The sequence below is a fragment of the Rhineura floridana genome, chromosome 1 (assembly GCF_030035675.1).
Source record: "Rhineura floridana isolate rRhiFlo1 chromosome 1, rRhiFlo1.hap2, whole genome shotgun sequence".
Taxonomy (NCBI): Eukaryota; Metazoa; Chordata; class Lepidosauria; order Squamata; family Rhineuridae; genus Rhineura; species Rhineura floridana.
Genome location: NC_084480.1, coordinates 48052891 through 48077710, shown reverse-complemented (window position 1 = coordinate 48077710; position 24820 = coordinate 48052891). Strand labels below are relative to the sequence as shown.

The window sequence follows — 24820 nt, the reverse complement described above, 5'->3', positions numbered from 1 at the left end:
CTTTCCTAACTGCAAAAGGCCTGTTGTTTTTTTTAAATTGTATGGATGTCAAAGCTGGACAGTGAAAAAAGTGGGTAAGAGAAAAATCAACTAATTTGAAATGTAGTGTTGGAGGAGAGCTTTGCAGATACCATGGACTGCGAAAAAGACAAATAATTGGGTGTTAGAACAAATTAAACCAGAACTATCACTAGAAGTTAAAATGATGAAACTGAGTTATCATACTCTGGACACATAATGAGAAGACATGATTCACTAGAAAAGACAAGAATGCTGAGAAAAACAGAATGGAGTAGAAAAAGAGGAAGACCAAACAAGAGATGGATTGATTCCATAAAGGAAGCCACAGACCTGAACTTACAAGATCTGACCAGTGGGGGTTATAACAGATGCTCTTGGAGGTCGCTGATTCATAGGGTCGCCATAGTGCAACAGACATGTTAATGTACTTCAGTTCTAGTGATAGTTCTGGTTTAATTTCTTACCTTCACTTATGTTACCTATTTCTGCAGCGATGCCATTTTCTGTTGCCAATGTTATATTCTTACAAAGTAGAGATAACCTAAAAAACAAACACGTATTAGTCTTGACTTCAATTGCAAGGGCCATCACAAATTATGTCTTGGATCCAAAGAGCTCCAAGCAGAAGTAGAAGGTACACCCACTCACACAAGGGGATCCCCAGCTTTTGCCAATTTTCGCCCACCATACCGCACAGAAATTAGTAGTAGCCTAAGAGGCTAGCAAGTCTGCATTTTCATGCTGACTGTGCCCCCTCCTGTGCAGCCAGCATGGGAACACAGGCTGCTTAGGCTAGGGATGAATAACTTCACATGCACACCCATTGTTTGTGTGGAGCCCAAACTTCAGAAAAACTGAAAACAGAAAACTGCCATTAAAAAGTAGTATTTAGGAAAGGGTCATAGTTCAGCAGCAAAGTGCAAACTTCACACGCAGAAAATCCCAGGTTCAATCTCCAGTATGTCCAGCTGAAAGGATTAAGTAACAGGTAATGGAAAAAGGACCTGGGGTATGTAGTTAACATAGCTGGTGGGAAAGACCTTTACTTGATACTCCAAAGAGCTGTTGCTAGACAATATCAGACTAGATGAATCAATGTGACTCAGTATGGCAGCTTCAGATGTTCATATATCACATTTGTCATAAACCATTTGACATAATTTCCAACAAGGAATTTGTATTTTGCCATTTTCCTGTGGAAGTGCCAGTGAAAGTTACCATTTTTCAGGCCAGCCTCAAAATTTACTATTTAGGCCAATTAAGTATATATAATTACATACGCACACACACACATTTACACACACACACCAAAAAAAATTATGCATGTTATTATGCTCACTTTGCTTCCTACCTAGCTATGTAAAGTTGACATGCATTTTAATATGTAATATTATTTTATAATGTATATTTTGAATTTCTTAGGTCAACTTGTTTTTAACTTCTAATTTTTAGCAATAATTTTAATATTTATTTTATATTTTATGTAAAACTCTTAGAGGTTTTTGTGACTAAGCAGTACTCAATTTCTATTAATCAAATAAATAAATGATGTGCATAGCCTTAATCAGCCCTTCTATTTTCATTATTTTTGTAACTAAAACAGCACCACCTACCCATAAAAGGAAGACACAGAGGAAATTCCAAGGTCTGCAGAGGTATAAAAAAATAAGTTGACTATCAAATGCTAACACATGGTTGGAAGGGGGAAATGGAAAGAAAGGGTGTGCAGAGAAGGGGGAATGAAGGATCCTGGAAGAGGGAATGACCGATTGACTGACTAGAACAGTAAACAGGAACACTTCATGCTGCAACATTGTGTGACATGTTCCCTATAATCCCTGTAATTAAGATAAAATAATATCATCATAGGAAGAATGGAAAAATGGACAAAATTCCAAGAGCCCCATCAACACAGTTGATGAGTTATGTGACATGAAGAATTGCAAAACTAGATGATTACATTTTTGGATTAAAGTTATAATCATTGGATTAATGTCACAATTTTCCGATTACATTTTAATTACATTGATTATAAGTACCTCCATTCATTTTGATGCAATTTCTTGCAGAGGTAACCCAGCAAATATTTGCTCACATGTTTAAATGTATGAACAGATGAGAATTGAAAATTTAAGTCTTTCGAGAACGTATTGTATTAAATCATCCCTGTTCATTTCCCCCCCACACCTATTATTATTGTGAAAAACCAGGCCCAGTTTAGAACCAGATATGCTAGCTCTCTTATTTAAAAGGAATTTCTCTGATTCAATATACATTAGTATCTCTCAAATCTTGCTTTTTATTTAGATTTATTTCTCTAGTTTGCCTTTTGTCAACTGGAAAAGAGGTTTTCATTCCCCCCTACAAGGATCAGAGCTGAAGTTTTTATGCATTGGATAAAAACTAGCCCTACCATTAGGTAGAGTAAGGTAACCACCTCAGGCAGGAGATGCTGTGACTTTGGGTAGCCCCACGGCCATTCACCCGAGTCCCCATCATCACCACCACCATTCCCATCCTATTGAGCCAACATTTTGCCAGTAGCAATGATTGCTTGTTTTTGGACTGAATTAGTGGGCTGTCTCTCAATGTTTTGCCGACAGCACTGATGGGAAAGGCCCCTGAATAAGTGAGCAAGTACTCCAGAAGGCATTGTATTTGTATTGCTCTGTTCATATGCTGGTGATGCTGCTTTGCAGCATTTGTTTTGAGTGGGCAGTGAACAAATGCCAGATAAAGCAGTTAACGAGCACCTAGTGAGCAGCAGCAAGGTATTAGAGGAAAGAGCTGTGTGTTGCACGCAACCTGCCCTGCCCTCCCTAAGGTAGCCTGCTGCCCTGAAGTGCAGTGAAAGATGTTGCCAGTGATAAAGTAAGATTCATCCACCTATCTATTTGGCTTCTGCACACAGAATGTGGAAGTCACCATCCTCGGGCACATTTGCCTTGGGTTGATGCAGATTAGTTTATGAAAGTAAATTATAAGTAATTTAGCACAGAAGGGTAACAAGGATGATCAGGGACTGGAAACAAAGTCCTATGAGGAGAGACTGAAAGAACTGGGCATGTTTAGCCTTGAGAAGAGAAGACTAAGGGGAGATATGATAACATTTTTCAAGTACTTAAAAGGTTGTCACACTCGATCATCCCAGAGTGCAAGACATGGAAAAATCCAGCTCATTTGAAATGTGGTGTTGGAGGAAAGCTTTGCGTATACCATGGACTGTGAAAAAGACAAATAATTGGGTGTTAGAACAAACTGAACAAACTAAACCAGAACTATCACTAGAAGTTAAAATGATGAAACAGAGGTTATCATACTTTGGACACATAATGAGAAGACAGGATTCACTAGAAAAGACAAGAATGCTGGGAAAAACAGAAGGGAGTAGAAAAAGATGAAGACCAAACAAGAGATGGATTGATTCCATAAAGGAAGCCACAGACCTGAACTTACAAGATCTGAACAGTGTGGTTTATAACAGATGCTACTGGAGGTTGCTGATTCATAGGGTTGCCATAAGTTGTAATCGACTTGAAGGCACATAACACACACACACATACACTTGATCATCCCAGAGTGCAGGACATGGAATATTGGGCTCAAGTTACAGGAAGATGAACATCAGGAAACACTTCTTAATTTTTAGAGCAGTACAACAGTGCAACCATGGGCTCTCCAACATTGAAGGCATTCAAGAGGCAGCTGGAGCTACCTTTCAGGTGTGCTTTTAGATTGGATTCCTATAGTGAGCAGGGGCTTGGGCTTGCTGGCCTTATAGACCTCTTCTAACTCTACTATTTTATGATTCTATAAAATATTTTAATCATTATCCATGAATACATGGAGTTCAGCACATAAATATGTTGTATTTATGCCCCTATCTGGACAGTGACGATCTCGCCTCAGTTGTTCACGCTCTGGTAACCTCTAGACTGGACTACTGTAATGCGCTCTACGTAGGGCTGCCCTTGAAGACCGTTCGGAAACTTCAGCTAGTGCAAAATGCGGCAGCCAGGTTGTTAACGAGGACCCGCTGGTCTGCGCATATAACACCTGTCCTGGCCCGCCTGCACTGGCTGCCTATTTGTTTCCGAGCCAGATTCAAGGTGCTGGTTTTGACCTATAAAGCCTTACATGGTGTGGGACCACAATACCTTGTGGAACGCCTCTCCCGCTATGAACCTACCCGTTCACTTCGTTCAATATCCAAGGCCCTCCTCCGGGTACCAACTCATCAGGATGCCCGGAGGATTGTTATTAGATCTAGGGCCTTTTCTGTAGTGGCCCCCGAACTGTGGAACAGCCTACCTGTGGAGATACGCCTGGCGCCTTCGGTACTTTCTTTTAGGCGCCAGGTTAAGACCTGGCTATACTCCCAGGCATTTTAATGTTCAATGTGTTTCATTTAATTTTTTTTCCGTTTAACTTGTTGCTGATTTTATTGTAATTTTATTGTAATATTGTATTTTAATCTTGTTTTGTTCACCGCCCAGAGAGCTATTCGCTATGGGCGGTTTAAAAATGAAATAAATAAATAAATAAATATTTGTCCTAACAGCAGAATATGGCCAGAATTAAGTTCTGCTGGATCAGGATTTAAAATAATAAACTAAGTATAGCTCAAGATTACAATAGCAGATAATGCCACTTTTAAATGGAATGATGACCCAATTTTTACATAAAAATGAAGGTCTACTTGTACACTGTCTGCAATGTTTGAGGTTTCCAAGAGTTATCTAATGAAAGGAGATACATAGATGCAATACCAGAACTAGAATGGATAACAATCACTACTAGCCTTCATAATTCCATGATTTGCAAGATGTACATAAACGAAATATTTCATGTATCTTTTCATGCAAAGCACCAAATGTATTCATTTCTTCCATACTTGCATGAAGTAACCTGTTCCTTTCTTTAAAACTCATTTAGCAAAATGGATAATGTAGTGAATTACATTACTCAATTAGTTACTTAACATAATCAAACATCCTTCAGTACTTTTGGTACACCTTCTGGGTAAGCAAAATGTGATATTCAATGCATATTTATGTAACTGTTCTCACCATGCAAATGTGTACTACTTGTAAAAAAAAATAACCTGGAGCTGTCTCACAGTTACTAAGACTGGGCTGGATCTCTACTATATCTATAAAATGCACTTCCAAACAATAAAAATGCTCTACCCTATTGCATCTTGTGCATGAACAAAAGATGATTTAAAGTGTGGTTGTTAATTGGTTTTCACTGATATATTAAAGCTATCACCATTCCTAGTCTGAATCTTAAGAATCTCAGCTTGAAGAAAGCTCTTGTGTTTGAAATTATGACCTGGAGACCTGCCTGGCCCCATTTCGCATTGTATCTTAGAAGACTGGGAACGTGAGCAGGAAGCAGGGGATGAAAAGTAGTAAATCTCTTGTCTCCTGGCCACATATTAATTGGAAGGGGCGGGGGGAAAGATAATGCTACAACTCTCAAGTCAATGACATTTCCAAGCATGCAATCCATAATGACCGCTCATTCCAGAAGAGTGAGTGTGCTTGAGCTACAGTAGAAGCCTTAGAGTGCAATTTTATGAATGTTTACTCAGAAGGCCCCACTGTGTCTGATCGGGCTTACTATCTAAATTGTTTTAGGAATGCAGCCATTAGAGAGTAATTAATTCCCACATGAATTCTCTATTATTTGTCTACCTGACAATGTGCCTCATATTGATTGCATCTGCCAAAGTTCTGCTTCAGTGAGACTTTGTAATTCTATCTTAAATAATGCTTTCCATCAGTTTTCCCAGAACAGAGGTTAAACTAACTGGTCTGTAATTTCCAATATTTTAGGGACAAAGTTACATATTTTTGTTAGAAAGTGTCACCAATTTTACATCTGAGTTCTCTGAGAAATCTTGTGTGGATGCCATCTGGATCCAGTGACTTTTTCATTTTTAATTTGTCAGTAAAATTTAGAACCTCATCTCTTGTCACCACCAGTAGTGCAGTGGCAAATTTAGAAATGAATGGTCCCTTCATGAATCATGCCATACCACCTCGCAGTAACGCCCACACAGCCAAGCCCCCCACAGCCTCTTTCTCTCTCTCTCTTACACACACACTACTTGAGCAACCCTCCCTTCAGAAAAGATCCTCCCTGGGGTAAGGATGCACCTGCCACCAGCTCCATCTCACTGGCAGACAACAGCATCCTAAACCTGCACTACTCCACCCACTACTCCATCCTTCCCTCAACACCTTTTTTTAAAAATGCAAGCCCCAGTCTCCCCAATAGCTCCCTGCTGGCTGGCAGCCTGAGCTTACAGTGATATTACTCCCCACCCTCCCAGCTAACCCCCAACCTCCAGCAGTTTTTAAAAAAAAATAAGCCCAAGCCATGGGACCAAAGAGGTAAGGCCCACACTTTGGGAACCTCAGGCTAAAGAATTAGAAAGTAAATACCTGGGCATGGCTGTTCACCCTCCTTGCCTTTCCATAGACTTCTCTCTCTCTCAACTCCCCACAACAACAGACGGTGGAAGCCAATCAGCATGCAAGGGATTCTAGTGATGGGACCTACAGCCGCTGATCCACCACCCACCTGCCACCAGAGAGAAGAAGGGAGCAGGAGAAGAGCCCTCCTCCCTGGGGCCAAATGACAGAGCTGATGCCTTGGCAATGGCCTTCCCAGCAGAGCCAGATCACAGAGGAGGAAAAGGAATAGAAAGAGGAAACATTAATAAAAATCATTCATTCATTCATTTGATTTATATCCCGCCCTTCCTCCCAGCAGAAGCGCTAAAAACTCATCAAAACATCATAAAAACAGACCCTAAAATACTCCAAAACAAAACCTTAAAAACATTTTTTAAAAAGGTTTTTAAAACATCTTTTAAAAAGGGTTAAAAAACATATTGTTTTAAAAAAACATATTAAAAAGCAATTCCAACACAGACGCAGAATGGGATAGGTCTCAACTTAAAAAGCTTGTTGAAACTGGAAAGTCTTCAAAAAGCATCGAAAAGATAGCAGAGATGACGCCTGCCTAATATTCAAAGGGAGGGAATTCCACAGGGTAGGTGCCACCACACTAAAGGTCTGCTTCCTATATTGTGCAGAACGAACCTCCTGATAAGATGGTATCTGCAGGAGGCCCTCACCTGCAGAGCACAGTGATCGACTGGGTATATAAGGGGTAAGACGGTCTTTCAGGTATCCTGGTCCCAACCTGTATAGGGCTTTGTACACTAAAACTAGGACCTTGAACTTGGCCCAGTAGCAAATGGGCAGCCAGCACAATTCTTTCAGCAGCCGGGTGACATGTTGGAGATACCCTGCCCCAGTGAGCAGTCTCACTGCCGCATTTTGCACCAGATGCAGCTTCCGGACCAACCTCAAGGGCAGCCCCACATAGACTGTATTACAGTAATGCAGCCTGGAGGTTACCAGTGCGTGGACAACAGCAGTCAGGCTATCCCGGTCCAGAAACGGCCACAACTGCCTTACCTGCCGAAGCTGATAAAAGGCACTCCTAGCCACTGAGGTTACCTGGACCTCTAGAGACAAAGATGGATCCAGGAGCACCCCCAGACTACACACCTGCTCTTTCAGTGGGAGTACGACCCCATCAAAAGAAGGCAACTGACCAATTATCTGAACTCAGCAACCACCAACCCACAGCGCCTCCATCTTGCTAGGATTCAGGCTCAGTTTATTGGCCCTCATTCAGCCCACCTATGAGTCCGGGCAGCAGTCCAGGGCTTCCATGGCCTCTCCCAATTCAGATGTTATAGAGAAATAGATCTGGGTATCGTCAGCATACTGCTGACAACTCACCCCAAATCTCCTGATGACTGCTCCCAAGGGCTTCATATAGATGTTAAACAGCATGGGGGACAAGATGGTACCCAGAGACAGCACACAGCACAACTACCAGGGGGCCAAAAGACAGTCATGCAATGCTATTCTCTGAGAGCGACCCTGGAGATAGGATCGGAACCACTGTAAAACAGTGCCTCCAATACCCATCCTACCAAGTCGGCCCAGAAGGATACCATGGACAATGGTATCAAAAGCCGCTGAGAGATCAAGTAAGAGTAACAGGGTCGCACTCCCCCTGTCCTTCTCCTGATAAAGGTCATCCATCAGGGTGACCAAGGCCGATTCAGTCCCATAACCAGGCCTGAACCCAGACTGGGATGGGTCAGGATAATCTGTTTCATCCAAGAGTACCTGCAACTGCTGCGCCACAACCCTCTCAATCACCTACCCTAAAAAGGGGGTATTTGCAACCGGTCGGACGTTGTCACAAACCAATGCGTCCAGGGTGGGATTTTTCAGGAGTGATCGGATCACTGTCTCTTTCAAGGCGGCTGGAACCACTCCCTCCCGCAATGATGCATTGACCACACCCTGGATCCACCTGGTCAAACACCCTCAGCAAGCTTTAATAAGCCAAGAAGGGCAGGGAAGGATCAGAGCAATAATTCTAAACTTCACCAAGAAGTGATCTGACCATGACAATGGGGTGACATCCACCCCCCCATCCCCAGACCACCCCTTCCTCCATCTGGAGCAAAAACCAAGTTGAGGGTGTGCCCTGCCCTATGTGTTGGGCCATTGACAACTTGAGACACCCCCTTGGTTGTCATGTAGGCCATGAAGTCCTGAGCCAGAACACTAGAGGCAGCCTTAGCATGGACATTGAAATCACCCAGCACTATCGTTCTGGGCTCCTCCAACACTACAGCCGAGACGGCCTCCGCAAGCTCAGTCAGAGAAGCTGCCGGGCAGCAGGGTGGACAGTACACCAGCAGCAACCCTAGTTTACTGTCTCCACTGCCCAACAGATGGGCGACTAATAAATTTAATAAATAAATAAATAAAAAACACCAGGTACAGGCCCTCACAGCCACCTCCAAGACAGAGTGGTTTCCTGGTGACAGAACTGGAAGTTCTGTAGACCACAGCAACTCCTCCTCCTCGTCCCTGCAGCCTGTGCTGGTGTTGCACCGAGTATCCAGATGGGCAAAGCTGGGTCAGATCAACTGCTCCCAGCTCACCCACCCAGATCTCAGTAATGCACACCAAATCAGCACCTTAATCCACAATCAAATCATGGATGAGAGTGGTCTTATTGTGTACCGATCTGTTGTTAAACTACAACACACACAGGCCAGCGGGCACAGCAGATGAGCAACGAGGAACCCATCCATGATTAATGTTAATCATTTATAAAAATGTTGAAGAGCCCTGGGCCCAGGACCGAGCACTGGGGGAAGTAATGAATGGGTCACTGCAGGGCTCGGTCCCCCAGTGCTCTTCTACATTTTTATTAATGACTTGGATGTGGTGGTGCAGGGAATACTTATCAAATTTTCAGATGATGCAAAATTGAGATGGATAGCTAATACGTTGGACGACAGAAACAAAATTCACAGTGATCTTGATATGCTGGAGCATTGGGATGAATACAAAAGAAAGAATAATTTAACAAAGATAAGTTCTACACCTAGGAAAAAGAAACCAAGTGCACAGTTATAAGATGCGGGATACTTGACTCAGCAATACTACATGCAAGAAGGATCTTGGAGTTGTGGTTGATCACAAACTAAATATGAGCCAACAGTGTGATGTGGCTGCAAAAAAGGCAAATGCTATTTTAGGTTGCATTAACAGAAGTATAGTTTCCAAATAACATGAAGTACTATTTCCCCTCTATTCAGCACTGGTTGGGCCTCATCTTGAGTACTGTGTCCAGTTCTGGATATCACAATTTAAGAAGGATGCAGACAAACTGGAACAGGTTCAGAGGAGGGCAACAAGGATGATCAGAGGACTTGAAACAAAGCCCTATGAGGAGAGACTGAAAGAACTGGGCATGTTCAGCTTTGAGAAGAAAAGACTGAGGGGAGATATGATAGCATTCTTCAAGTACTTGAAAGGTTGTCGCGTAGGGAAAGACTAAGATCTCTTCTCAATCATTCCAGAGTGCAGGACATGGAATAATGGACTCAAGTTAGATGAAGCTAGATTTTGACTGAACGTCAGGAAAAACATCTTAACTGTTAGAGCAGTATGACAATGGAACCAATAACCTAGGGAGGTGGTGGGCTCTCAATCACTGGAGGCATTCAAGAGATAGCTGGACAGCTAACTGCCGAGTATGCTTTAAGTTGCATTCCTGCATCAAACATGGGGTTGGACTTGATGGCCTTATAGACTTCCAATTCTACTGTTCTATGATTCACCACACCACGGGACAAGAGAGGCTGCAGGTTGGGGTGGGCCAATATCAGCTTAATTCTGACCCCCCTCCCACAGTTAGAATTAGGTAAATCTTTCACCAATCCCAGCCTGCAGCCTGTCTGTTGCCCCACAGTGCAGTGCTTCTTCTTTCTGTTCCTCCTCTGCAGTCTGGCTCTGCTTGGGGAGGCTGTTGCCGCAGCATATGCTCTATTATTCAGCCCAGAGCGGTCTCCTCTCCTGCCTTCTCCTTCTCTGTGGTGGCGGGGGTGGTGGACTGGCGGGAGCCATGAAGGGACCGCCTGCAAAAAAAGTAATAGGATAGCATCCTGGAATGCCCCGACAGGAGTATACATCTGGTCACTACTATTTGTCTCAGACTCGTATCCTAAGGAAGTTAGTTCAGGCATGGAGATCTGCCCTAAACTTTCTGCAGTGAAGACAGATACAAATAATTCATTTAGTTTCTCTGCAATTTCTCCCCTTCCTCTAGCACACCTTTGACTCCCTTGGCATTCAAAGGTCCAACTATCTCCCCAGATCGTTTCCTGCTGCTATTGATAAATTTAAATAATTTTGGGGACATTGGTCTTCATGTTTTTACCAATGTGTTCCTTGAATTCTTTTTTTGTATCCATTATTGCAGGGGCAGGGAACTTCAGACGAGGAAATCAAGTGTGGCCCTCCAGGACTCTTGTCTGGTTCTCAAAACTTTTCCCAAGGCACACCCTTCACTGGTTCTATTCCATACCCAAAGTGTTTTTGCCTGGCTAGAATATGTCCTTGAATTCTGACAATGCCTCCTGCTTATCTGGATGGATAGAGAGGAATGTGTGCCTACTGTACAAAGGTTTACATTGGTTGTTGCATCTGCTTTTGTCTCTGGCCCTGCCTTTACTGGAATGTGGACCTTGGAATGTTGCCTAGAAGGGAGTGTGGCCCTCAGGCTGAAAAAGGTTCCCCACCTCTGCCTTCCTGTCTGCTTGCATTTCTTGTGTGTTCCTTTTTATTCTTCTCATTTGGGCAACACTTTTTGAAAGAAACCCTCTGGACTCCAATACCTTCCTTCACTCTGCTCATTAACCATGCTAGCATCCTGTCGGTCTTGGAGGTACCTTTCCTCATCTGCAGAATACATTATAGCTGAGCTCCTATTATGGAGTTTTTTTTAATATCTCTTGAGCATTCTGGAGAGATCTGACCCTCTAGACTCTCCTCTAGTACACCCTTCTGTGTCCTTCCTACAGAGTTTTATTCAGAGACTGAAATAGACCCAGACTGGAATGAGTCAAGAGAATCTGTTTCATCCAACAGTACTTGCAATTGCTGCACCACAACCCTCTCAATCACCTTCCCTAAAAAGGGGGTATTTGCAACCAGTCGGCAATTGACCAGTCCAATGGGTCCAGGGTGGGCTTTTTCAGGAGTGGTCAGATCACCACCTCTTTCAGGGTGGCTGGAACCACTCCATCCTGCAATGATGCATTGGATCCACTTGGTCAAACCCCCTCGGCAAGCTTTAATAAGCCAAGAAGGGCAAGGGTCGAGAGGACACGTTCCTGGCAGCAGCATCACATTTACGTCAGCAGGCCGCATCAACTGACACCTCACTGGACACCTCACTGGGGACTACAGTAGATGTGGAGGGGGCATCAGGACTGCTACGGAAGTGAGCAACTTTACCCTCAAAGTGCCTTGCAAGCAATTCACAGTGGGCCTCCGAAGAATCTAAGACTTCATTTCCTGGAGCTGTCAACAGACCCCTGACAATACAGAAAAACTCCACCGGACAGTTACTTGAGGATGCGACGGAGGCAGAGAAGCGGGCCTTCTTTGCCACCCTCACCACCACACGGTGTTAAACAACAGCACACACAAGTGTTGTTGGCGTTAAACAACACACACAAGCGTTGTTGGCATTAAACAACACACAAGCGTTGTTGGCGTTAAACAACACACACAAGCCAATGGGCACAGCAGATGCGCAATGAGGAACCCATCCATGAGAGGAGTGGGAGGGAGGAACAAGGCGTAGATAGCCTTGCCCTCGTCTTCTATGGTAATTCACCTCCCATAGCTATACTTCCCTCTTCCCGTGATCACTGAAATTAACGTGGCATCACACATGACCCTCCCTACTAAGACTCCTCCTAAACACCAGATATGGACCCAACAAGAGCCCACCAACAAAACCTATCTGAGCCAATTATCCCAGTAGGCCTCTGGGAGAATTGAGACCAGTGAGACACACTCAATATTTTTCACACAGGGCACATCTATTCCCCCTCTGTCTCACACCCAGGGAGGGCCAGCCTTCTGCCAGTTACAGGCTCTCACTCTGAAGGCATCTGGCAACTTTCTCCTGTCATTCAGTTCACTGCACAGGCTCTCACCCTGCTCAGGAACTGCACATGAGCCATACGCGCTCCCCACTACCAATCTCCTCCATATTGGCTAGGAAAAAAGAAAAAAATAAATAGAAGAGGGTAGCGCCCTCGCCCTTGGGACTCCCTAAGGAGATCCCCAAGGGCAGCCAAGCTTTTATGCCCCCTGACCCAGCCAGGAGCTGATGCAAGAGGCTGCAAGATTAACTGCAGCCTCTCTCTGGAGCCAGGATCAGGCAGAGGGTCCCAGTCCTTGCAGCACTTACCAGGGACATCAGTCAGTCAGTCAATTTTTATTACGGTCGATGACCAAGAGTAGAAGTATACAAAAATATACCAGTATACAAAATAAAATTATAAAACACAATACATGGGTGCTAATATATTAGTTTTCTGAAGTTAATAGTTTCCTGATGTTAATAGCTGCAGCACAAAACTTAGCTACAAATTCAGTTATGTGAGGTGAATGGTCCGCAAGAAGGTACTCAACATAGACAGGTTCACTTCTTCCAGGTAAGTGGGTAATTAAAGGTTTAATTAGTTGGCTTCTAGATTCCTTATAATATTCACAATGGAGTAAAACATGCGCTAACGTCTCTATCGCACCTTTACCACAAGGGCACTTTCTATACCAGGGACATCAGCTGTCTCAAAAGACAGCAACCCAGAGGGGCAAGCAGCAAGCATCCAGATACTCTGAGACTCACTCCCAGGGCAGGTCTTCTTCAGTCCCGCTAGTGCTGCAGCTGTTCCCATTATTGGTTTTTAGCCAATAAGTGAAGTCAGGGTTGTGATTGACAAGAGATTTGATGACCTCCAGGCAAGAGCTAGAACCCATTGCAAATATTGAAAACAGTTTCCTTTTCCTTTTTGTCTGCACATCAGAAGTTGAGTGAGTGTATAATATGTTATACTTTTCTAATTATAAGAAGTCAAACAAGTTTAAATTTTACTGGGCTGTTGAAGAGGGTAGTTTATTTGTATAATTCATAGCCTGTTTTGAAAACCTTCCCAATATGAAATTTTAATCCATTACCCACTTTTCCGGGAGTAAAGCTGCAATGCTAAGCCCACACACCTGGAAGTAAACCCCACTTAATTCAGTAGGACTTGCTTTTGAGACATGGTTAGGATTGAGCTGTAAATCAATGGCACTTTTGAGTGAACATGGCAAAGGATTGTATTGTAAATCTTTCTTCCCCCTCCAATATTTTTTTAAGCAACTAGGCAGGGCTTACTTAGAATTATTATTAGAATTACAATTTATCACCCACCCTTAATCCAAACATAACTGCTTTTATTCGGTAAGAAACTAACAGATTTTTTTTTTTAAAAAAAATGTTCTGCAATGACCAACTGGTTTTGACAATAAACTATTATATAGGGTGTATGTATTTTTACATCTCCAGTGTGTGTGTACATGGAATCTTTCCAACAACCCTGTGACGTAGGGTCGGAAACCAAGGCAGCTTACACCAAGAAATAAATCAATTTAAAATCCAATAACCATAAAACAACTATAAAACAGTTGAAAACAGGGCTGTGGAGTCGGAGTCGTGGAGTCAGAAGCAATTTTGGGTGGAGTCAGAGTCAGAGTCAGTAGAAATGTACCGACTCCAGCTTCAAAATAAATTTTGACTGACAAATTTTTTAAAATATAAATTCAAAATGTCAAAGAACCTTCCCATGAAGTCAGCTGTAGTTGAGCATTTCACCATAACTCAAAATGGAAAACATTTTGTGTGTCAGTGTATGACACAGGACCCAGATGAAGACAAATGCTGTGATGCCAAGATCAGCGCATATTGAGGCAGCGATAAAAATGCTCCTACGAGAGCTTCCAATTTAAAAACACATTTACAGCGCTTTCCAGGGCTGTGGAGTCGGAAGCAATTTTGGGTGGAGTCGGAGTCAGAGTCGGACAGTAGAAAAATAAACGAGTCGGTGTTGAAGGTTTGGTGTACCGACTCCACAGCCCTGGTTGCAACACAGCTTAAAGTGACATGATTCTGAATTTTGGGTTTGGTGAGTGAAGTTCCTTATTATTTAAGGTTGCAGTCCTGTGCACGCTTCCCTGTTTGAATACATTGGGACTTGCTTCTGAGTACATGCACAGGATTGCACTATAAATACCTTTATAGGTTGTGTAAATAATAAACATCTTTGACATGCATGCTTATATAAATATTTCTTCATACTATGTCTCAGCATGTATCTGATTGCACACTAGGGTTGTACATTATCATTTCCTCTACATTTTAAGTGTGCTCTTCTTACTTGGGGTGGTCATGGTCCCCCTCCATTGTTTTCACCCTGAGGGACAGGTTAGGTTGAGAGATGGTGAGTAGTCCATGCTCACCAAGTAAACTTTGTAGCTGATTTCCATTTAAAAAAAATAATTAAAATAATTTATATTCAGGCAAAGTTTATGAAGTAATGCAGATCCACATAATACATTTAAAGCACATCCAATTAGCATTTAAAGCACGTGACTTCCCATAAGGAATCCTGGCAAGTGTAGCTTCCCCCTCACAGTTATCGTTTCCACCACCCTTAACAAATTACAATTCCCATGATTCTGTGGTGGGATTCATGTCCTTCAAATGGGTGTTGAATGCGCTTTAAATGAATAGTGTGGATCTGCCCTAGGCATGTTGTGCATTCATTAGTGAACTGAAAAGAGCTATTTAAAAAGATAATTTTTAAACAGGGGAAGGGCTGTAGCTCAGTGGTAGAGCACATACTTTGCATGCAAAGGTCCAAAATCCAATCTCTGGAAAAGACTATTGCCTGGAATCCTGAAAAGCCAATGCTCTTCATGCCATGTCATAAATACTGAGCTAGATAGTACCAAATGGCCTGAGTCGGTATAAGGCAGATTCTTTTGTTCTTTAAAGAGGAAAGGGACCCAAGGGCCATAGAGACAATGAAATTTATTTATGTATTTTACTTACAACATTTATATACCACTTTATTGTAAAAAACCTCAAAGAAGTTTACAAAATGAATTAAAACAATAAACTTATTGGCAAAAAGTTAAAAACAGGTATTTAAAAACATTCAAAACAATAATACCAACAATGAGTTAAAAACAGATAAAATGCATAACAGTTTTTACATGCCTGAGTAGGCTTGCCTAAACAAAAAATGTTTTTAGCAGGTGTCAAAAAGAGTACAATGAAGGCACCTGCCTAATGTCAATAGGCACAGAGTTCCAAAGTGTAGGTGCTGCCACACTAAAGGATCGATTTCATATAAGAGCAGAACAAGTACTATGTGGCACCCGTAACATGGAAAGTACACCTTGAACTCGGCCTGATAGCAAATTGACAACCAGTGCAGATTTCAAAGCAGAGATGTTATGTGCTGACAGGGTGTCACTCATGTCACTAAATTATGCCACTAAAAGATGTATTGTATGGTTTTACTTATAGCCCCTGATGAAGGCCACGTCTTGAGTGGCCAAAACGCATTGGGCTTCTTCCTTTTTAATAAAATCGATTTGGATTTTCCATTCAACAAATCCATTCCTTCAGCATCTTGGGGTTTCCCCTCCTTTTTTCTCCTGCTGTCTTTGGATGCCAACCACTCCTGTCCTTTAGCACTCATGTCAGCCATTGTGCTATAGCATTCTGCACTAACTGCGGCCTCCAGGTCAGGTTGTGCTGCATGGGGATTTCTGTGACCTTGGCTGATTGGCTGCCAGGTTTTTTTAGTTTTGTTTTTTGGTTAGGAACCCTGACTGGTTGTGGGATGCTGAGTTTTCTGCCTTACTCATAGGAAACTTGTTGTGGTTGGTATGGTATTGCATTTAGGGAATCATCACTGTCTTTTGTTTTTCTTTTTTATTTGCATTTCATTTACCTCTGCCCTCACTCCCTTACATCCATAAAAGCAATAATAGTGGTTCCATGTGCTCAGCTCAGCCCCCTTAAACCCACTGCTGATGCAGAGAATCCCTAGTCAAGCCTTACCAACAGCACAATCCTAACAATATCTATTCAGAAGTAAGTCCTGTTGAGTTCTATAATCCCCAGAATTCTTTGGGAAGAGGGGCTGACTATTAAACCACTCTGGCCACTGGAGCTCTGTCAGAGGAATAGGAATTCCTAACAACTCTCAGAAACCTTCACAAACTACACTTTCCAGGATTCTCTGGGGGAAGCCATGACTGTGGAATATATGTCTGGTATGGGTGTGGCCTCCTGATTAGTCAAGCCAAACTGGCTTTTAGAACACTGACAGTTGGTTCTTACTCGGCATGCCTATGCTATCATAGATTCTAGTGAAAACTTTCTTAAATTAATTAAAAATCAGTAATGCTTTTTTTTTTTACTTTTAAAGTGCAGAACATGAAGGTCAGAGTATGGGGCAAGGTTGGTAATAGGAGTACAGGTATTCTGTTAACATGGCTGATTTTTAATTAATTTCAACAAATAATAAGACCAGTGACAGAAAAAAATCTGGATTTTTTTTACTCAAGATTCAGACTTTAAAGTCTAGCTTCTCTGAGTGTTTGGTGTATCGCCATGAAAACTTAAAGGATTGTTAAGCAAGCGTTTCTGAGTTCAGGACTATACATTTTGTAAGATTTTTTTTAATTAGCTTATGGGAAGCAGCAGAATGGCATGGCCCAATGTGAAAAATCCATGCTGGCTATTGTATAATCTTGTGGCTGTATAATTTGTATACCACTATTTCCTTTAAATCCATCCAAGTGGTTTACAACAAGTTTTTTAAAAGTACAATAAAAACCATTTAAAAATACAGTAAAAACAGAGGTTAACTATTGCAAAAAGACATCTTCTTAATTGCCTGTATAAGCTTAGCGGAACGGAAAGGTTTTCAGCAGGCGTTTAGGCCTGCTAAATGTTGGCAGAGCATTCTAGAGAATTGGGTCAATGCCGCTGAAGGCTTGTGTCAATGTTAAGTGAGCCTTGCCAACTTGGGAGACAACCAAAGCTGCTCCTGCAGATGATCTTAGTGACTGAGCTGGGATATAAGGGTTCAGGTGGTCCCCAAGATGACCCAAGTTGTTCAGGGCTTTGTAAATTAATACAAGGACCTTGAACCTGGCTCAGCAGTGTATAGGCAGCCAGTGCAGATGTTTTAAGAGTGGTGTCACATGTTGCCATCCCTGTGCTCCCATCAGCAGTATGGCCAGTTATGGTCTCCTTTAAAGCAAAGCACTGCAGCTCACTCATCTTTGTTCAGAGGCTTCTACCTTTAGCATACGAACACCTGCACATGGTATCTCTCTCTCTAAATATCTTTGGCATTTGCTTTGGTCTCTTTGAATTGCTACCATGTGCTGCTGCATTTTCATTGCCTTGTTCTACCCATCTCTCATTCAGACAATCATAAACATTTTCACCCCCATTCCTTAGAGATGATTTATCCGAAACTTATCTACTAGGCTATAGAAAATACATGACATCCACAACCTTCATACCAGGCAGGCAAATCATCATGTGGTGTGCACACCCATCACAAGCCCAACTATTTATGTCACCCTAGTGATCAAATTGCCTATCAGTGATCAGAGGTGTGATTAAATTCCCTATCAGTGATCAGAGGTGTATCATCCTCTGAGGAATGGGATCTTTCTAATATATTATTCTCTTTTCCTCTGAGTAACACCCTCATTCCCCAAGACCCTCATTCTCCATGAGCGGAGGAACTGTCACATGGGATGCCAATTATGGTGAGGATATGAGCAACTGAAGTGCCTCTGGGAATGCAAAGATGCAACTCCATATGCAAGTTTTAAAACTGAACTATATTTTCACTTATTTTGAAAACAAACCAGAAGCTGAGCTTTAACTTGGACTGAGGCCTATCCTTAAGTTTATATGCTGCACTGAATAGCATTAAACCAAGCCCACACTGAGGTTGAATTGAGTTTTTTTTTTTAAGTGTAAGTTACCCTCTACTACTGTCAAAGAATTGTCCCCCTGGGATCCCTTGTCCTTAGTTCCCCAAGGGTGGTCCTTTGCTTCCGAGAACAGTCCCAACTCTCCTGGGTCTCTGCTTCTCAGGCAAAAGCTCTCCCTCCTTCAGGAGCAATTACTAACGGTAGTACTGCCACCACCCTTCTTCCGGGTTTCTATCTCTGACAGAAGGGATCTCAGAGGCCTTTGTGAATACTGATGGGATTAACCCTCATTAATAAAGGTAACTAGTAGCGTTCAGCGATCAAGGACTAGATTTAGAATCTTTAGTTCCAAGCCAATACACACCACTTATAAAAAGATAGTTTATTTAAAAGTAAATAAGATGATATATACAAAAGAGAGCAGCGGTTTGTTTCCCCAAAGCTAATCACCCTCAGACGGGTTACACGAGGTACATTGGCATAACAAAGGGGAGAGGTTCAATATAGACAAAGGAATACAACAAAAGTCTATCTAAGCTCAGATCCTATACTTACTGCAGAGTTGCCTGGTTCCCAAAGGGCTTCTCTGTCCCACTTCAGCGAGTCGAGGTAGATGGAAATAGGGGAACTACGTCTGAAGGAGCATCCTTCATTTTTATGGGGTTTATCGGTCAACAAGGAGGGGGGAAAGCAAATGGCCATATTTTGCCCCTGCCAGGATCTACTCCTTTGAAGTCTTTGAAGATAAGGGAGCTAGACAGCATCATCCAGGGGTCCTGATCTACAACACCCCCTCTTCCTGACTTTTAATCCCAGGAAGCCAATAAGGGATAACAGCTAAGGATCAGATGCATCTCCTTGCAACGTTGCAAATTGACTGTGACATTGAGTTTCGGGTCTCCCCCAGTAGAGAGTTGTAGGGAACCACAGGCTCCCAGAATTCTCTCTGGTTGATCCATTTCAGCTTGACCAAAGTTAGCTATTCTTGACATTACGGCCATACTACCTTGAACACGCCCGATCTTGTCTGATCTCAGAAGCTAAGCAGGGTCAGGCCTGATTAGTAATTGGATGGGAGATGGCCTGGGAATACCGGGTGCCTTAGGCTTCGAGGAAGGCAATGGTAAACCACTTCTGAATACCTCTCACCTGAAAACCCTATGAATATATCCAAAATATCCATAGGGTTGCCATAAGTCATAATTGATCTGAAGGCATATAACAGAAGTTTTGAGTTGTAAGTTATACTCTAGTTTTTAATTATTTCTAAAACTGAACTGAAAGCTAACATTCTAGGTTTTTAAATAAAATGTAACTAGCTTTTGTCAAAGATTTTCTCCCTGGGGTCTCTTGACCTCAGCACCCCAAGGAGATTATTTGCTTCTGAGAACAGTCCCAATTCCCTTGGGCCACTGCTTCCCAGGCAAACTCTCCCTCTTCCAGGATTAATTTTGCGGTAGAACTGCCACCACCCCTCTTTTTAGCTCCCTACTCTGAGGAAGGGGACCACAGAGTGCTAACTGAGATCCTGGAGCAGACCTATTGTTACTCCTTCTGCTCTAGAGCATTAACCCACATTAACCAACAGTAGTCAGTAGGGTTCAACGATCAAGGACTGAATTGAGAGTCATTAGCCCCAAGCAATACACCCCATTAATAAAAGGATAGTTTATTTAAAAGAAAAGAAAGGTACACACAAAAAGAGAGCAGCATCTGTTTCCTTAAAAGCTAATTGCTAACAAGAGATACACTGGCATAACAATAGTGAGAGATTCAAACAGACAAAAGAAAACAACAAACCTCTGCCTAACCTAACTAGGTCACTTACTTCAGTAACGCCTGGTTCCCAAACAGCATCATCAGGGAGGTTGATGTAATTGGAATTAGGGAACAGGAACAAGTAACTGAAGGATCACCCTTCATTTTTATGGGATTTAGCTGGCAACAGGGAGGGGGCCAATTAGCCATCCCAGGCACCCCTTCCATGATCACCTCCTTCGAAGATAAGGGGGGCAAGTCAGTCCCATCCAGGGGTCCTGATCTGCAATACCCACTCTCCCTGATTTTGATCTCAGGAAGCAGATAAGAGATAACAGATAAGGTTCAGTTGCATTTTCTTGACATTTACAAATTGCCTGTCTGGCACTGAAGCCTTGGACTTCTCCAGCAGAGTGTCCCAGGGATCAACAAGCTCCCAGAATTCCCTCTAGCTAAACCATTTTAGCTTGACCAACTTTAACTCAAAGTTAGCTATTCTTGACAGCTTTTAAGTGTTTTCAAACTGAAATCTCAGGCTTGTAACTTGCCTACCCTTACACTCAGTATATATGCTGCCCTTTATAACCTATAACTGAATCCTACACTGAGCTTCAGCTAAAAACTATGCCTAAACTTTTTATTTTTATTTTAAGCTGACATTCCCACTAGCTAAGTCTACTATGTGGAAATATATATACATACACACAAAAATGGGATTTCACTGACCTTTCATATCACACACTTATTTATTAAATGGACTGCTGCCAGAAAATACAACTCATGACTGCAGGATTCTGGCACCTATTTATACAAACACCATGAAAAGAATCTCGGTGGTCCTACAAAGTCCCAAGTCAATTGATTCCAACCCAGCAAGCATCTTTGACCTGACCTCAGGTGCCAGCTATATTTACATGTTCCCACAACGCATGAGGAAGCCAGGATTTTTGTTGATCTCTGGCCTACTTCAGAGGTGCAGAATGGCAATGTTGGTAGGTATTTAAAAAGACTTGGGAAACAGGCTTAGGAGAGAAATCTGCATATGCTAATTTATATGTCTAGATGCCTCTCAGTAAGTAAGGGTGGCAGATGACTAATGTCTCACCAGCATTGTGCCTTGTATTGTGCCTAGCTGCCCTGTAAGCAAAGTTTTTAAAAGGGACAGGTGGCCCAGATCCCAGCACAAAAGACCTGGGGCTCTGCCACCCTGGGCTACCCTCTACTACCACCATTGCAGGAGAGGTTCACAAACATACTTAGGAAAGAGGCATGTTTAGCTGACTCTGAGGATGTTCTATTGCACCAGACTTTCCCAATCTGGTGTCCTGCAGATGTTTTGACTGAGACTAATGGAAGCTGTACTCTCAAACAACATCTGGACAGCACTATGTTGACTGGCCCTATCTGAGGTAATGCATGCTGCCTTTAACAATAACTGTATTTCTCAGGGAACAATAATATCCATAAACGAAGGCATAGAATTGTCAAGGAATATCTGGAAGGAAGTGTTTTTTTGCCCATGCATCTGGAGCAAAATATTTATATATTACATTTACACCCCACCTTTCTTTCATCATAGAACCCAAGGCAGCATACATGTGGTTCCCACACAGTCTCCCATCCAGGCATTGATGAAGCCCAGACCTGCTTAGCTTCAGCAAGATGGTAGCTGTGATGTTCCTGCTTATAGTGTAAATATGGTAAGTGCTGTTTATATAGAAGACATATGGTAAGTGGAGTTAAAGAGGAGGGGGGAGTACATGAGCAGTAGAATGCTGGATGATTGGCTGAGCGTTTGAATGGCTGGGAGTATAAATGGAAGAATGACAGTTGAATCTGGGTGGATGTTGGGAGTGTGGAGAAAGAGGTGTTTGAGGGTGGAGGTCAGGAGTGTGGAGAAAGAGGGAGTTGGAGTTCTGATTAATAATAAGTCAAGTACAAAACAGGAATAGATGAAATCATACGCTTGTGAAACATTCTAAAACCAATCTTGTTATTTCTGATATTTAATAAATACTTATTTGGTTTACCAAAGGCCTGATCCTTGGCTGGGGGATATACATACCAGAAGGGAGGACAAGGTAATTACCAAGGCTGAACAGAAACAGTATCTAATGGTGGCAGCGGTGAAGGGAGGAATAATAACAATTCAAGTACCCAGAGTTGTATGCGTTATCTATAAAGATACAAGGGGGTTGGGAACAGCATAAGCACACAGTCACAAAAGTAACCAGCTAGAGAGAGACTCAGGCAAAGTCTCTGGGAATATTGGTTATAGGATGTGACTGGTGGTGCTGCCTAGCAGGGGGATCTAGTGAGATCTGTGCTAGAGCGGAGTGAGAAACCATATAAAGGACGGTCCGGACTGGTGGTATCCCTGGTGGTGCCTAGTGAAAGGCAGTAGCCACAAGCAGGTGGGAACCTGATAGGGAGAACCAGGGAAGGACGTCACAGTAGCCTCTTGTGCCTTCAGACCAGATTTAAGGATGCACTTCCAAGAAATGTATTTTATTCTCAATGTTGCTTCCTATCTTTATACTCTCCCTATCTGCCCCAAAGAAGCATCAGATATAATTGAAACTACTTACTCAATCATTATGCTAGGCTTGTACACTGTTCTACTTTTACACTAGGAATACAGTGGGTGTGAGATTTCCCTTGGAGCATGTGGGATGGAGTGTGCATTAAACTATTTTCCTGTTCCTTCAGCTCTACAGACTCAAATTATTTATTAAATTAATTAGTTTTTAAAAGGAAGAATATGCTGGCTACAGTCCTCCAAGAGTAAAGCCTTTGGTTCAGCTGGTGGAAAGGGTTTAAGGAGCTGTGGTAAGCTTGCCTGCGATGAGGAAAAGACAAGGGAGAGAAGCTGGTTAGGTTCAGACCTTACCAAAAGCAGGCAAAAAACTCTTTTGAGATTTTGCCATTGCGATATAGAATCATGAGCTTAATGCAGAAGCCTTATTCACATGACATATTTGTGAATTATGGAAGTGTGTGGTGGAATTGAATTGCACAGACTGTTGACACCACTGCACCCTTACATTACCTCACAAACTCTTTTCAGTCTTTTTATTAGTTAACTCAACATGGGGGCATAGCCCACTCCTAAGCAACTAGAGTGAACCCTAATTAAAGTATCTGAAAGAGTTGGCTGAAGACTGTCCAAATGTGGGTCATAAAAAGCACATTTAAATTCTGTTGGTGGTTTATGTTTGGGAGCATAAACTGACTTTTCTGTCTGTGGTGCATCTGAGAAACAGTAGGCACAAATCTGGCATTTTTACCGGCTTGGGGGTGGGGAGCCACACATAGGGACTTTACTACGCATGTGGATGCAGAACAGGAGAAGAATGTATATTTTGGTCAATGGCGGTTTTTATTACAGGACCAAAACACTTTCGGGCAGCAGTACTACACAAACACTTTTCTGAGAGTAAGTCTCTTTAAACTCAGTGGGGCTTACTTCTCAGTAGAAACATATGCAGTCGACCCTACAGTGTAATGGATGATACCTCTGTGAAGTGTTTGCGCAAGTAGTTGTAAAGTGAGGAGAGAGTACTGTGTGCGTGTGTGTTGGTCACCTCTGTCCACGGTGCTCCTCTTCTTCTAAATCGCTCTCCGCCACGGACCCCTCAACTATCGTCTCATCGCTGTCGGCATCAGAGATGGCGCTTCCCTCTTCCATGGCTACTTTCACCCCTCACACTCCTTCTAAGGGATTTTCTCTTCGCTTTCACGAAGGGAATTCCTCCTCGCTACGAAACACGAACCCCGAAACCATGCTCCTCAGACAATCCTTCCGAGCCTCGACAATCTCTGAGGAGAAGCCCAGTGCATTTTGGGGGTCGTAGTCCTCCGTGCAATTATTGGCCGAGGCAGGAAGCGTGTATCGCGAGAGGTGTTATCAAATGTAAGAGTAGTCAAAATATTTATTTAGTTATTTAAAGCGTTGCTGTTGTTTAGGCCACTTTATAAGACATGGCGCGAGGAAAAGTCTCGGAAGAGGTAAATATGAAAGGCGGCGGCCTCGAAAAAAAAATAAAGAAAATATAAATAAATAAGTGATGATCGAGTGTTACCAACTAGCTGGGCAGAGCCCGAGGAAGATGCTGGCCGACAGAGAAAACATTCACTTATCAAGATCTCTGAATCAAAGCAAGTTGCATAACTTGGGTTTCTGCCATGCAATCTACCTGGGAGTAAATAGTATTAATAGGCATGTATGTTTCTGAGGGAGTAAATCACAGCAGGTTCAGGGGCACTGGCTGATCTAACTCCATTGTACGTAGGCCAACGATGTGTTTTTAGTTTCACAGGATAAATTCTCGTTTAGTTAGTTTTAATGATCCTTTCAATCTGTGCGAACCTTTTCTCTTCCTTGCACACAAAAGTGTTGACGCAGTTTTAGAACATAGCTTCTATTCCTTTAACAGCTACATGACTGTCGCTAAACAAACAATGCCTTCCCCCATCCCCCTTGTTTATAAAAACAGCTTATAAAAACACAGGAGCCCTGCAACTATTCTTTTTTACAACTTTAAACT

General features: G+C 42.6%; 1 protein-coding gene and 1 pseudogene across 13 annotated transcripts in view; one reads left to right on the top strand and one right to left on the bottom strand.

Annotated features, from left to right (window-relative positions):
* Window positions 1-24301, bottom strand: part of ANKRD31 (ankyrin repeat domain 31) — a 143645-nt gene extending 119344 nt beyond the window's left edge. For 3 of the 13 annotated variants that reach the window (XM_061620660.1, XM_061620679.1, XM_061620778.1), the window contains exons 1-2: window positions 23858-24298; window positions 486-562 (exon numbers count right to left, since the gene is read on the bottom strand). In XM_061620660.1, the coding sequence (XP_061476644.1) occupies window positions 486-562; window positions 23858-23961 (181 nt within the window). In that variant the 5' untranslated portion in view covers window positions 23962-24298. Of the gene's footprint in view, window positions 1-485; window positions 565-23857 lie in introns of those variants that run through there. The other 10 variants (XM_061620689.1, XM_061620719.1, XM_061620698.1 and 7 more) reach the window with 8 other exon arrangements.
* Window positions 19505-19623, top strand: LOC133375900 (5S ribosomal RNA; annotated as a pseudogene).
* Window positions 24302-24820: the final 519 nt, after the last annotated feature.